The sequence below is a fragment of the Myodes glareolus genome, chromosome 4 (genome assembly GCF_982192425.1).
Source record: "Myodes glareolus chromosome 4, mMyoGla1.1, whole genome shotgun sequence".
Taxonomy (NCBI): Eukaryota; Metazoa; Chordata; class Mammalia; order Rodentia; family Cricetidae; genus Myodes; species Myodes glareolus.
This window is the reverse complement of record NC_142029.1, coordinates 14,548,121-14,563,785: the sequence shown is the minus strand read 5'-3', so window position 1 is coordinate 14,563,785 and position 15,665 is coordinate 14,548,121. Positions and strand designations below refer to the sequence as shown.

The 15,665-nt window shown below is 45.3% G+C and overlaps 1 protein-coding gene across 1 annotated transcript in view; it reads right to left on the bottom strand.

Moving 5' to 3' along the window:
• Nucleotides 1-15,665, bottom strand: part of Fbxw12 (F-box and WD repeat domain containing 12) — a 40,990-nt gene that overhangs the window by 4,118 nt on the left and 21,207 nt on the right. The window contains 2 exon segments of the mRNA XM_085688605.2: nucleotides 14,604-14,728; nucleotides 15,367-15,548. Coding sequence (XP_085544731.2) covers nucleotides 14,604-14,728; nucleotides 15,367-15,548 — 307 coding nt within the window.

The following is a 15,665-nucleotide window of genomic DNA, read 5'->3' as shown; positions in this document are numbered from 1 at the left end:
CTCATCCAGGCTCCTCATTGTGTTTGAATGTAACAGCACACATGTGTGATATGTGCGTGTGGTAATAGATCAGACAGAAGCTAAGCTCTACCCTGGAGGAAGGGAGCCCTGGTAGGAAGCCCCTGGAGGAAGGGAGCCCTGGTAGGAAGCCCCATGGACTGAGAGCATTAAGAACTGGGCTTTCACCTGGCAGTGGCCACACAGAGAACAGACTACGCAGCCTCAGCCCCTGCTTCCATAAGTCATGCCCTAACCACCTGGCAGAGAAGTCACTGTGGGAAAGCTATCCCTGCAAGGGCAGGACCCAGGTCCTCTCCAGGTTCTCCTTGCCAAGAGGCCAGACCTGCTGGCTGATCCACTCCACACAGGTTTCTCGGAAGGTGAGGAAGGGGAGGGAGCAGAAGGTCTAAGCTCCACATTGAGCCTCCTAAGGTTACCGCGTCGATCACATGGAAGGGCAGAAACAGACCTGGGTCCTCCTTGAGATTCAATGTCCCCATCACATACTACACAGGGAGCCCTTCTGTCCTTAGGGCGTTTCCGTCATAAGCTGAGTTTGTAACTCTGAACTAGAACATTAAAATCTAATTCTTTCTCTCTCCCTCCCCTTCTCTCTTTCTTCTCCTTTCTCTCAGTATGCCTGGCCTTTTCTTTCACAGGTGAAGTGGGTTTTTTGTTTTGTTTTCAAGACAGGGTTTCTCTGTGTATACCCCTAGCTGTCCTGGAACTCACACTGTAGGCCAGGCTGGCTTTGAACTCAAATATCCACCTGCCTCTGCCTCCGAAGGACTGGGACTAAAGGCGTGTGCCACCACTATGTGTTTGCTGGGCCGGAACAGGCCTCTGGGCAGCTGCCTGCTCTAGTCTGTCCACTGTGTAATATCCCAGGAACTCTGCACAACTAATCAGTAAGGACAACCCGAAGAAATGACCATTTGAACAGAAATATTTACTGTTCTTGAGATCTACAGGACTGAAAAACATCTGTGACCAGTAATGAGGTCAGGTCTGCATACCTGGTCACCGACATCACCCGTTAGAAGGTGCCGCCCGGTCTCCAGTTACCTGTTTCAAGAAAATAATCCAGTTTCCAACAGCATTGTCCTCTAACTGGTCATTTTGTGAACAGCTAGCTTATCAATAAAATTCTTTGTCATGCACCACTTTGTCCCTTGCCTGGCTGGCTCTTTCAGGCTCTAAGCAGAATTCGTCACCAGGCTCATGTGGTCAGAAGGAGTCAGTTCTCTTCCACCACGTGGGTCCGATCAAAACAGGTCATCAGGCATCTCAGAGGGCCCCATCTGCCCTTTTAAAAAGGAAAGAAATCCTCAAATGCACACAAGCATCTGGCTTTATAGTAAGTGGCATTCTCAATAGGATTTTTGTTTTTGTTTTTCGAGACAGGGTTTCTCTGCATAACAGCTCTGGCTGTTCTGTAACTTGCTTCGTAGCCCAAGTTGTCCTCAAACTCACAGAGATCTGCCTGCCTCTGCCTCCTGAGTGCTGGGATTAAAGGCGTGCGCCACCACCACTCTCTTGGTGGGATTTTTTTCAGTGTCAAGGGAGCTCAATCAAACGGTTGTCTTTTAATCCCTTGTCAGTACAACTGTTTTCTTCCTGAGCCCAGCCAGCTGAAGAAAACTCAGACAGCCTTTCCAGCAGATACAGCCCAAGGTCAGCAGATGTCTTAGATCACAGAGATCCCAAGTCTCATCATTTGCGATGAGGAGAAGCATTTGCTGAGTGCCAGCACCCAGAGAACCCTGCTCTCAGAATGTCCTTGTCAGAGTTCACATGGCCACAGGAAAGTCCTGGTAAGACAGTTGCTAAGCTGTCCCAGTTAGGTTGCTATGACTGTGATAAACACTGTAACCAAAAGCAACCTGGGGAAGAAAACGTTTATTTGGCTTGCAGATCCATCGCCAGGGAAGTAAAGGCAGGAACCTAGAGGCAGGCACTGAAGCAGAGGTCAGAGACCAGTGCCATGAGGTTACTCAGCTTGCTTTCCTACTTCACTCAGGATACTGCCCTGGGGACAGAAGTGGGATGGGAGTGGCAGCACCCACAGTGGGATGGCCCCTCCCACATCAATCATCAATCAAGAAAATGCCTTACAGTCTTCCCTACAGGCCAGCATGACAGAGGCATTTTCTCAATTGAGGGACTCAATTATATAAAGTTGACAAGCTAAGGTAACAGCTAACTGCAGGTCCCGTTTCTAGGTCCCACAAGTGCAGAAGGGCATTTCACTTCACCCACTTTGCCTTGTATCTTTTGTTAGATAGGGGTTCTCTCTGTAGCCCTGGCTGTCCTGGACCTCAGAGATCTGCCTCTGCCTCCCAAGTACTGGGTTTAAAAGTGTGTGCCACCATACCCGGCTTACTTTGCGTTGTTTTTAAATATTGAATATTGAAGTCATTTCCATTGTCCTCAATTCTCTGAACAACTGGTCTAACGCAAGACTAATAACTTTGAGTAGGGCTAATTTCTGATTCTCCTGCTGTTGCTATCAGTATTAAGTTACTGGTTCATAGCCATCACGTGGAGAAAGAACCATGGTATGTGTGAACAGGCAGCAAATGCATGAGACCCAGGAAAAAGGCAGACAAACCAGGATTTCAGACTGTCATTTGTTGGGAGACTTCTTACCTGCAGAAGCATGTTTGTGGGTAGCAAGGAGACCAGTGCACCCCACAATCTGTGCGAGCAGAAGGGAGCTTATGGAGTGAGGACAAAAGCAATTTAAGCTAATGCATGCTTTTCTCAAGCTAATATCAAAGATGGCAGGATGGTTCCTGGCACTGCTGGCACCAGGTGCAGGGTCTAAAGCTTCACGTATTCCAATTAGCTATCATCCAATGGGAAACAAAGGGAGGAGACCAGACTACAGTAGCTATGGCTACAGTTAGGTCACGTTGAATCCCTGCATGTTATAGTATGCTTAAAAGGACACAAGATGCATCTGTATTTCTAGCTGAAGCACTCATCTATATCCCAATTCACAGGAAATCAACAGTCAGAAAAATTAGAAAATTTATATTAACTGTCAACCGGGCAATGGTGGCGCACACCTTTAAGCCCAGCACTCAGAGAGACAGAGGCAGGTGGATCTTTGTGAGTTTGAGGTCAGCCTGGTCTACAGAGTGAGTTTCAGGACAGCCAGGGCTACCCAGAGAAACCTTGTCTCAAAAAAACAAAAACAAAAGTAAAAAAAAAAAAAAAGACTTAAATTAACTATCACTGCACAATATTGTCATTAAAAAAAAAAGAAAGAAAGGAAAGAAGGAAAGAAAGATGGAAAGATGGCACACATGACAGTTCTGCTCAGAGAGTAAAGGTGCTTGCAACCACAACTCACAACCTGAGTTCAACTTCTAGGACCCACGTGGTAGGAGGAGGAAACCAACTTTCAAAAGTTGCCCTCTAACTTCCACACGTGCACCATGCCAGGTCTGCCCCAATCAATTAAAAAAGTAATTAAATTTTAATGGGGGGGTGGAGAGATGGCTCAGCAGTTAAGAGCACTGGCTGCTCTTCCAGAAGACCAGGGTTCAATTCCTAGCGCCCATATAGCAACTTGCAACTGTAACTCCAGCTCCAGAGGTTCTGGCACCCTCACACAGATACACATGAAGGCAAAAACACCAATGGATATAAAATAAAAATAAAGTATAAAAAAACTTTTAATGGGGCTGGAGAGATGGTTCATGGATTAGGAGCACGCACAGCTGGGAAGAGGACATGAATTCGCTGCCCAGTACCGACATCCACCAGTAAAGCTTCAACCACTGGTAACTACAGCTTCAGGGAGGTCCCTGGGCTCAAGGCCACCCACAGTCATGTGCATATGCCACCCCATACACGTAATTAAAATACTTATAAAGCTTTTTTTAAAATGAAAGACATCTGGTTATGGCAGCTCTTGACTATAACCTTGGCATTCAGTAGGCTGAGGCAGGAGAGTTCTTGTACACACCAGTACGTTGGGCCACATAGTTCTGTCTCCAACACCCCTACCAAAACATTCTCAAACCAAATCAAAACGGGGGGGGGGAATAAAATCCATGGCATGGCATAACTGGATATCAACATGTGGAAGAATGAAAATAGATCCATATCTATCACCATGCACAAAACTTAAATCCAAATGAATCAAAGACCTCAACATAAAGCCAGCCACACTGAACCTTATAGAAGAGAAAGTGGAAAGTACACTTGAACGCATTGGCACAGGGAACCACTTCCTAAATATAACCCCAGCAGCACAGACACTGAGAGAAACAATTAATAATGGGACCTCCTGAAACTGAAAAGCATCTGTAAAGCAAAGAACACGGTCAACAAGACAAAACGACAGCCTACAGAATGGGAAAAGATCTTCACCAAACCCATATCAGACAGAGGTCTGATCTCCAAAATATACAAAGAACTCAAGAAATTGGTCATCAAAAGAACACATAATCCAATAAAAAATGGAGTACAGACATAAACAGAGAACTCTCAACAGAGGAATCTAAAATGGCTGAAAGACACTTAAGGAACTGCTCAGGAGCCTTAGTCATCAGAGAAATGCAAATCAAAACAACTCTGAGATTCCATCTTACATCTGTAAGAATGGCCAAGATCAAAAACACTGATGACAACTTATGCTGGAGAGGTTGTGGGGAAAAGGGAACACTTCTGCATTGCTGGTGGGAATGCAAGTTGGTACAGCCCCTTTGGATGTCAGTGTGGCGATTTCTCAGAAAATTAGGAAACAACCTTCCTCAAGACCCAGCAATACCACTTTTGGGTATATATCCAAAGGATGCTCAATTGTGCCACAAGGACGTGTGCTCAACCATGTTCATAGCAGCATTGTTTGTCATAGCCAGAACCTGGAAACAACCTAAAATGTCCTTTGACTGAAGAATGGGTAAGGAAAATGTGGTACATTTACACAATGGAGTACTACACAGCAAAAAAAAAAAATGACATCTTGAATTTTGCAGGCAAATGGATAGAGCTAGAAAACATTATTTTGAGTGAGGTAACCTAGACCCAGAAAGTCAATTATCATATGTACTCACTCATAAGTGGTTTTTAAACATAAAGCAAAGAAAGCCAGCCTACAAACCACAATCCCAGAGAATTTAGACAACAATGAGGACACTAAGAGAGACATACATAGATCTAATCTACATGGGAAGTAGAAAAAGACAAGATCTGCTCAGTAAATAGGGAAGATAGGGACCATGGGAGAGGGTTGAAGGGGAGGAGAGAGGCGGGGGGTGGGAGAGCAGAGAAAAATGTAGAGCTCAATAAAAATCAACAAAATTATATATAAAAAGAAAATCTAGCCAGACGGTGCAAGCAAAGTGAAGCTGGTTTGTGAGTCATACAAGGGAGGCAGTCCGCCAGTGTCCCTGCTGTTAGCAACAAAACAAGGCAGGCACCTTCAGGTGCCTTTCTTTAAAAGGTCCTTTTGTTTCAGCAAAAAAACGCTTTGGAAAGAAAGCAGAAATCTTTTGTTTACCTTCATATCCTTTAAACATGTGTTCCTTGAGCTGAGCTCACCCAGAAATACAGACCCGAGTCTGTCTCTCCTGGATTAGGACTTTAAACTGAGCATACTCAAACATGTGCCTGACCCTTAAGTGCCTTCCCTTGTGATTGCGTACAGAAGCCCTGAATAAATCCCCACATCCCCTTTGTTTGATGAGGACGCTGCTCTTCACGCTCTTGGCTGTGTTCATTTACACTGACTGATACACTGTGACAGTTTGCCCCAGCAGGCAGGCAGCCACTAAGAGACTAATGAATGGGTAGTGTATAGAGCGGGCACATGTTGGACAAAAGAATGATTCAGGCCCTGGATGAAACCAAGCAAGTTTTCAGCACTGCTTAGAATGTGGGTGGTGGGTTAATGTTCAAGGTCAGCCTGTCTGGATACCTCTAGGCAAGTCTGAAGTTGTTTCCAGAGAGGTGTAACTGAGGGGGGAGACCCACCCTGAATCCAGGCAGCACAACCTCATGAGCTGACTAAAAAGGAACAAAGGAGCAAGAGGGTGTTCAGCTCTGCTGCACTGTAGACACACAGTGAGCAACTTCTCCACACTTTGCCACCATGATGCCATTATGATGGACTGTCTCCCCATAGACCATTAGCCCAGATAAACTGTCCCTTGAGGTGCTTTTTCAGATATTTTGTCACATCAATGAGAAAAGTAAACAATAGAGTAAATAGAGTATACTTTTTATATTATTTTAAAGATTTATTATGTGTACAGTGTTCTGTCTGCATGTATGCCTGCAGGCCAGAAGAGGGCGCCTTACTGATGGTTGTGAGCCACCATGTGGTTGCTGGAAATTGAATTCAGGGCTTCTGGAAGAACAGCCAGTGAGTCATCTCTCCAGTCCATTTCTTATTTATTTTTGAGACAGGTTTTTCTGTGTACTGTTTGGCTGTCCTGGAACTCTGTGGATCAGGCTGGCCTTGAACTCAGCCATCCACCTGCCTCTGCCTCTTGATGCTGGGATTAAAAGCATGTTCTACTACATCAACCCAGCATAATTTTAAGATTTATTTTTTGTTTTACTATTTTTGAGACAAGGTTTCCTACATAGAATTAGCTGTCCTGGATCTTGCTCTGTAGACCAGGCTGGCCTTGAACTCAAAGAGATCCACCTGCTTCTGCTTCCTGAGTGCTAGGATTAAAGATGTGTGCCACTATGCCCAGCAGGTTAAAGGTTTTTTATTTTACATATGTGTGGTTTTGCCTACATGCATGCATGTGTGTACCATATGCATGCAGTGCCCACAGGGCAGGAGAAGGCATTGGATCAGATTCTCTGAAACTAAGGACTGAAGATAGACCGTTGTGAGCCACTCTGTTGGGAATCGAACCTAGGCTGTCTGCAGGAGCACAAGTGCCATCTCTCCAACCTACAGGGTAAAACTTTAAAACTTATGAACATTGTGTGTGTGTGTGTGTGTGTGCTGATAGGGATCAAATCCAGGGTTTTGGGCATGCTAGGCAAGCACTTTACCATATCCTCAGCCTAGTTCCAGAACTTTCCACTTAAGATTTTCAGATCGTTTACCATGAAATAATGGGTGCCAATAGGGAAAGACAACCCCAGTCCATGTTTCTGTGTGGTAGGAGCAGGTCCGATGTCCCAAAGTGCCTTTCACACAAAGTTTCTGTGATTAAGAATGGCTTTTCCTGTGAAATGTCACCGTACAGAATACACTAGTCAAGTCTGGGGCTGGGGAGCTGGCTCAATGAGTACAGAGCTGACATGAAGTGCAGCAGGAGTTCAGATCACCGGCAGTGTGTCTTTAACTCCCATGCTGTGGGCAGTGGAGGTCGACACAAATGGATTCTAGGGCTTCGCTGGCCAGCCAGCCTAGAGGAAAGGGTGAACTCCAAGTTCAATGAGATAGCCTGTCTCAAAAAAAAGGGGGGGGGGCTGGAGAGATGGCTCAACAGTTAAGAGCATTGCCCGCTCTTCCAAAGGTCCTGAGTTCAATTCCCAGCAACCACATGGTGGTTCACAACCATCTGTAATGAGGTCTGGTGCCCTCTTCTGGCCTGCAGACATACACACACATAGAATATTGTATACATAATAAATAAATAAATATTTTTTAAAAAAGTGGGGGGGGGCTAGCAGGAAGCTCAGGAAGTAAAAGCCTCTGGAACCCAAAAGGTAGGAGAGAACCATCTCCTGCAAGCCGTCTTCTGACTTCCACATGTGCACTGCAACATGCATGTTACCCCCCATAAATGTAATAATTGTTTTTAAAGACGTAGATCAAGAGAGGGAAACAGTAACACGGCTCTCTGGCCTCCCTGCGCACACTCACAGGCGAGGGTACTTAGATCTATAGCTTTAAATCATTTACTTATACTTTTTAAAGTAAGGACCATTTTTTAAAAGTCAATTTTATGGGTATGTGGTTCTTAATTTTTGAAATTGAAATATGTGTTCTGAATGTATGTATGTGTACCATGTGCCTGCCTTGTACCAGAGGAGCTAAGAGAGGATGTTGTGGTGTGGGAAATCCTTCTGTATATGTGTTGCTTTTATTGGTTAATGAATAAAGAAGCTGTCTTGACCTGTGATAGGATAGAATGGAGCTAGGTGGGGAAGACTGAACTGAATACTGGGAGGAAGGCGGCAGAGGCAGGAGATGGAGTCACCAGAGGGGAAAGATGTGAGCTGCCAGTAGGCCACGAATCTCATGGTAAAACATAAAATAATAGAACTGGGTTAATTTAGGAGACAAGAGCTAGCTAGAAATATGCATAAGCTAATAGGGCAAGCAGTGATTTAATTAATACAGTTTCTGTGCAGTTATTTCGAGTCTGAGCAACCGGGAACGAACAAGAGGGTTCCTACAACAGTGTTGGATTGCTCAGGACTAGAGTTGCAGGTGACCCAGAAGACTGTGAACTGCAGGGCTAGGAACTAAAACCTCTGTAAGGTCAGCAAATGCTCTTAGCTGCTGAGCCATCTCTCAGCCCCTTCCTACGCTATTTTAAATGCCACTAAATGGTTATCTGGTCAAAGAGCTTTAATAAAGGGATGGCATGGATTAATTCTCTATAATCTACAGCTTGAAGCCCCAGACGTTCTGGAGAGCTGAGCCGAGGAAAAGTCCCAAAATCCCCCCTCAGTCAGCCCGATGCACACACATCAGTGCAGTGTTAGCAGAATATCAACCACACACAGGAGGCGAGGATTTGATCAGAGACTACTGGCAGGTGCCGACTGATGGGCTTCTGTGACTGAGGAAGGACCTGGACTGGCCTGGACTAGTGGATCAGAAGTGGACATCATAAGCATGCTCGACTACAGGATGGCTACACAGAAGCTAAGATTCCAATTGGTTTGATTCCTGTTGCTTCTCTAATTCTTTTCGGCCAGTCTGTGTGTGGGTAGTGAAGATGAGCAAAGCTCATACTCAGGCCAGAACGTGCAAGTGGAGCGCGAGACCAGCTCCAGAGTTAGAGCTCTTCCCACCACGTGGGCCCAGGGAGTGGACCCTCAAGTCATCGGGCGTGCCTGGATAGTCCTCTCACTGAGCCTTCTGACACAGCTTCAAATGATATCTTCATGAAATCCTCGGGTTAATGTGTGATGCCTCTATCATGCTGGGACTTCAACTAACAGAAAGCCCAGTGCCAAGAATGAGTGTCCTTCCTGTTTGAGCTTTGGAGAGTCATTTCTGGTTCTGTTCTGTCTGAGCCAGTCAGCACCATCACTTGTTTCCAATGGCAAGAGTCTCCTCAGCTCATCTCCAGGAGTACTGCTTGTCCAGGAGTCTGGCGTCAGAGTTCTGATGATGACTCCAATTTGTCAGAAACCCTGAATTTCATTGTGAAATTCCTTAGACTTCTATGAAGATATGAAGACATTGTTTTGCCTGCTCTTTTCACTTTGTATTATTTTCATTCCTCAACTCAGAAAATTTATCCTTACTAGCCTTAATTATTTACTTTAAAGGTGTTACATAGTCCAGGCTGCCTTGAACTCCCTGTGACCAGGCTCAGCCTCCTGGGTGCTGGGACTGCAGACATGCGCCATCCTTCCATAGACACACAGGGGCCTTGTTTAGTCTGACTGCGTGTCTGTGCACCAGAAGCATGTAGGGCCCTTGGAGGCCAGAAGAGAACATTGGATCCCCAAGAACTGGATTTTCAGTTGTGAGCTGCCATGTGGGTACTGGGAATTGAACCCAGGACATCTGGAAGAGCAGTTATGGTCTTAACTGCTAAGCCAGCTCTCCAGTTCCTTGGTCTTATTTCTTTTGCAACAGGGTGTCATATAACCCATGCTAACCTTGGTCACCATTCTGCTGAGGACCCTTTTGCTTTCACCTCCCAATGAACTTTTTGTATGTGGATGTGTGTGGTGTGTGTGGTGTGCATGTGCATGGGGTGCATTACGCGGGGTATGTGTGCATGTGTGTGGTGTGCATGTGTGTAGTGTGCATGTGTGTGGTGTGCATGTGCTGCAACTTAAATGAGAATCTTCTCCCCACCCCCGGTTCAATTGTTTGAATACTTGGTCCCTAGTTGGAACTATTTTGGAAGGATTAGGAGGTGTGACCCTGCTGGAGGAGGTGTGTTACTATGAGCAGGTTTAATTTAAAAAATGGCGAAAAAAGGAGGCTAAGAATTCAAAGGAGAGCAGGGTATATGGGAAGGCTTGAAGGAAGAAGGGGGAGATGGTAGTGTTGTATTACAATCTCAAAAAATAATTTGAAAAGTACCTATTTTGTTTTTCAAGGCAGGGTTTTTCTGTGTACCCCTGGCTCTCCTGGAACTCACTCTGTAGACGATGTTGGCCTTGAACTTGAGAGATCTGCCTCTGCCTCCCAAGTGCTGGAATTAGAGTTGTGCACCACCATTGGTTGGCTTAGAAGGTGCTTTTTTATCCAGGAAAGTAACGCTCTTCATCTGAGCCCAGTTTCTACAGCGGTAGGCACGGAAAGGCGGACAGCTGCCCACACGACCTGGTCAACTTAGAATCAATGAATGATAGATTGACAACTAAATTGCATATACATCTAGCCATGGATTTTGTTTCGGAGATAGGGTCTCCTTATGTAGCCCTGGTCACTCTATAGACCAGGCTACCCTCAAACTCAGAGATTCGCCTGCCTCTGCCTCCTGAGTGCTGGGTTTAAAGGTGTGTGCACCACATCTGTCCTCATCACTTCTTAGCAACACTAAAATCACAAGTTTGGCCTTGCAAATAGAGGTTTATTATAGTAAGGAAGAGGACACACAGCCCATTCAGTTTTCAGGAGCAGACTTTCAAAATATATGCCGACAGAAAGGAGCATCAGAACCCGTTCCCACTACTCAAGCTATGCTCACGTTATCACACTGTGCTTTGGAGATAATGCTGCCAGAGAGGAAAAACAAACAAACAAGACATCAGTGCACAGGTGGGAGGGGCAGCGCCAGCTGGTGCCGGGTGGCACAAGCCTTTTATCCCAGCACTCAGGAAACAGAGGCAGGCGGATCTCTGTGGGTTTGAGGCCATCCTGGTCTACAAGAGCTAGTTCCAGGACAAGCTTTAAAGCAACACAGAAATCCTGTCTCAAAAAGGAATAAAAAATACTTCAGAAGATTTTTATTTATTTACAGTGTGTGTATTAAAGAATAACCTGTGGGAATCAGCTCTCTCCTTCCAAGTAAGATCCGGAGACTCAGCTCAGGCTGCCAGCTTGGTGGCAACCGCCCTACCTGCTGAGACTCAGCTCAGGCTGCCAGCTTGGTGGCAACCGCCTAACCTGCTGAGCCATCTCAGATTATTTTTGTGTAGCTGCACACATTGGCAAAGGCAGACTTCCTAGCATGAGTGCCAATTCCAGCCTCCTGTGCTAGGCCTCCGTCACAGTTCTCGGATCTCTGACAGGGCTATCTGAACTTAGCAATAAGAGAAGCCCGGTGTGATGTCGCATGCCTTGAATCACATCAACTTAGAGGCTGAGGCAGGAAAACAGATGAGTTTGAGACAGTCTGAGGTTAGTGTAGGCTACACAGTGAGACTTTGACTCTGACACAGACAAACAAAAAAAAATTTTTAATTTATAAATTCATTTAAAATTGAATTCTGTTCCCCTAGCTATACTCGGTCTACTCAAAGTGGACATAGCAGAAGCATCAACGCGTCCCTTGCCATCAGGTGACGTGGAGACGTGCATCGCAGTCCTGTCAATCATGCTCATTTCCTATTAATGAGGGGCATAGCTACCACGCTTTCTCTGGAGCTCATAAACATCAAACCTTCCCCGTGAGTGCGAATCCAAGTCCACACCTCTCCTGCTCCTGGCCCTGCAGACTCAGGGAGCCTGTCATCCATTTCTTCCTCTGCACTAAGTTGAGTAAAAATAAATAAATAAATAAATAAATAGCAACCCTTCCCCCTCCCCCCACCAGGCATGTTAAGAATACAACAAAATGCCCTCAAGTTTTGGGGTAAAGTTCATTAGCAGAATCCATACTTTACATGTGCAAGACCCAGATTCACTCCCCCAGCACAAGAAAGACACATACCTCCCCCAAATTGGTAAATCTACAGAGGCAAAAGCTGATCAACCCAAACACATTAAATTCCAAATATTCACAGTAGATACATCAAAATCAAATTTCTAAAACCTGAGCAAAATTTGGGCAGTGGTGGCACACACCAACTTTAGTCCCAGCACTCTGAAACCCTGTCACGGGGGAGGAGGGGGATGACAAACAACACTAAAAACGTGAATCAGAGGCCCTGACACCTGGATCTACAGAGTGACAGACTCCAGTGACAGTAGCTCTCTCAGCGTCAACAGAAGGCGGAAGGACACAGAAAAGCCCTTTCCAAATCCCGAAAGAGAATAAAATGATGACAATCGAAAGACTGGGGCTGAGGGAGCAATCTTTGGATACATAAAGCTTTAGGCTAGCCTTGGCTACATAGCAACTTCCAGGCCAGCCTGGGATATAAAAGATGTCTCAAAATGACAACCAACACACACACACACACACACACACACACACACACACACACTTTAAATAGCGAAGGCCTTCTTGACCAAAACAACAAAACTAAGAGTTATCACAATACTAGATTTTAAAATGCATCACGCAAAGCTACTGTGAGCAGAGCAGAATGGCATTGCCATAGAAACGGGTCCATCAGAGCCCAGTCACAGAACCCACACATGCATGGTTAACCGGTTTAAGGGAAACAATAGTCTCTCCAATACGGTATTGAAGAAGTTAGCTAAACACCACATTCTTGTATCACCCACTAATCAGTAATTCAATAATTATCTCGGAACAGACTCGAGGTAAGATCAGACCCAAAACTTGGAAACGACTAAAAGCAAATCTATAGAAAACGTTTTGTGACTCTGGGCTAGGCTAGAGTTCTTGGCTAGGACCCCAAACACAGGCGACCAAACCAGGAATTGGCAAATGGGATTGGACCAAACTGAAAAGCTTATCCACAGCAAAGTGAAAAAAAAAACAACAAAACAAAAACAAACAAACAAAACAAAGAGAATAAAGAGAAAGCCCACAGAGTGGAAAAAATGTTTTTAAAATAAGGTTTCACTATATAGGTTAGCAATGAATTTGAATGTAGCCCAGGCTGGTTTCAAACTTGAGGTAATCCTTCTGCCTTAATTTCCTGAGTGGTGAAATTATAGGTGTGTGTTCCCATATCTATAGGGAGAAAATATCATTAAGTCATACATGTAATATAAATTATAGTGGTAAGTTGTCATGTGTGTGTTGTTGACCTTGTTGAAAATAGACTTGGTATGGGCAATGGTGGCCTACACCTTAATCCCAGTACTCAGGAGACAGAGAAAGGTGGATCTCTGAGTTTAAGGCTAGCCTGGTCTACAGAGTGAATTCCAGGACAGCCAGGCCTATACAGAGAGACCCTGTCTCAAAAAAAACAAAACAAAACACAAAAAACAATTCAAAGCGAACTTTTCCCCTACTTTTGGAGACTGGGAGTAGGGCAACGGGGTGTTTTACTAAATTGTCCAAGATGGCCTGAAACTTGCAATCAATACTTGCCTCAGTGTGCTCAGTGCTAGGAATTGGCACGTACCAGCACACCTTGCTCATTGAGAATAATTTGGATGAAGGCAAGTAAAACTCATGGGAAAAGTTAGCCAAATGGAGATAAAAAAAAAGCCAATTCCATGAATGAAGCAACCCAAGTGGGTGCAGAACTCAGAGGCCCATTCTACCATTAAAGACAAACTGTGAAGGCATAGTCTCGTTTCTACTGTGGGAGTCAAACTGCTGACGTGTAGCTGTATGTACCACAATCACAAGAATTAGCAATTCTCCCTGACCCCCGCCCCCAGACAGGGTGTTTCTCTGTGTAACAGCCCTGGCTGTCCTGGAACTCTCTATAGACCAGGCTGGCCTGGAACTGACAGAAGACCCATCTGCCTCTGTCTCTCAAGTGCTAGGATTAAAGGTATGTAATGAACTGCTCTGTCCCTTTAGGAGACAGGCTATGCCCACTCCCTCCCCCCATCTGAAGCAAGCTGATCTTGCTTGAGTCTCTTCCCTTTTCCATCTCCCTCTCAAAGAGGCAGCTTCTGTCTCTCCCCATTTCTCCCCTTCCTCCCTCTGTTTCTCTCTCTCTCTCTTTCTCCCCTTCCCTTCTATAACCCACTAAATAAATATCCAACCTCACTCTACAAGGCGTGCCTGTTGGAGGTCTCTCACCCACCATGAGGCTCCCTGCCTGGCTGCCTGGAACCCTCGGCCTGCTGCAGCCTCCAAGGATCTGCAGCATTTTACGTTACAAGGCATACATTATGCCTAGCCAATTCTCATCTTCTTTTTGGTTTCAGATGACTTTTCAGTTAGTGCAGACTGGTCCCCAAACTTCCTACATAGCTGAAGATGTCCTTGGACTTCTGGATCCTCCTCCACACACAACACAATACTAGCTTTTATGTGATGCTGGGATCATAAGCCTAGTCATATCTTTTTACAGAAAGTAAAATGCACTTTAAAAATGCATTTTTATTCAGAAGTTTTTAAATTATTACTAAGGTAGAGTTTAAGTTGCAAAGCAGAGCTTACCTTGGTGGTCCCACATGTGTCTCGTTTTGCATGTGGTAACACTTCCTGAGGTTTAGCCTTCTCTCCTCCCACATGTACACATCCAAAGAGCCATCAGTAAATGTAGAAATGACGTGGAGGGAATCCTTCAAAGGACATCTGGATGTGAGTGGACAGGAGTCAAGGTCACATCAAAATACAGGGGAAGGGCCCGTGAGGTGGCCCATCAGGTAAAGGCACTTGCTAGTGAGCCTGGTACTCTGAGTTCCTTCCCTCGAGTCTGTGGAAGGGTGGAAGGAGAAAAGTACTAACTTCAGAAAACTGGCCTCTGGCCTCTGCATGTGCATGCATATGTACATGTCCCAACAGTAATAAGTTAAAAATCATAAATTCATACAGGTGGTGGTGATGCCCGCCTTTAATCCCGGCACTCTGGGAAGCAAGGGCAGGCGGATCTTTGTGAGGCCAGCCTGGTCTACAACAGCTAGTTCCAGGACAGGCTCCAGAGCTACAGAAAAACCCTGTCTCAAAAAACCAAAAAAAAAAAATTTTAAATCTGTAAAGAAAAAGAAAAAAGCCCACAGGAAAGGAGGAGTCCCAGACATACCCAACTGGAAAGGAGGCACCTAGACACACCACACTGGAAAGAGGCATCCCAGACATACCCCACTGGAAAGGAGGCATCCCAGACAGACCACACTGGAAAGGAGGCACTCAGACAGACCACACTGGAAAGGAGGCACCCCAGACAGACCACACTGGAAAGAAGGCATCTCAGACATACCACTAGTAATTTCATGGTCCTTTGCAAGCAACCTTCAAATCTCTGCAGCTGGATGCCTTGCATGTTGTAGACAAACAGAGAGGACTTGCTTGAAAACACAATCGCATTCTTATCGCTGACTCCCATCCATCCCAGGCTCTCAATGTAATATGGTAACCGGAAGGCTGCAACTTTATGAACTGCTGCATGCAAAACACACAAAATGCGTGGGCAACTTCTGAATCATTGCAACTTCATGCACTGCTCCATATAAAATACAAAATACGTGGGCAACTTCTAAATCATACCCCTACTTCCAT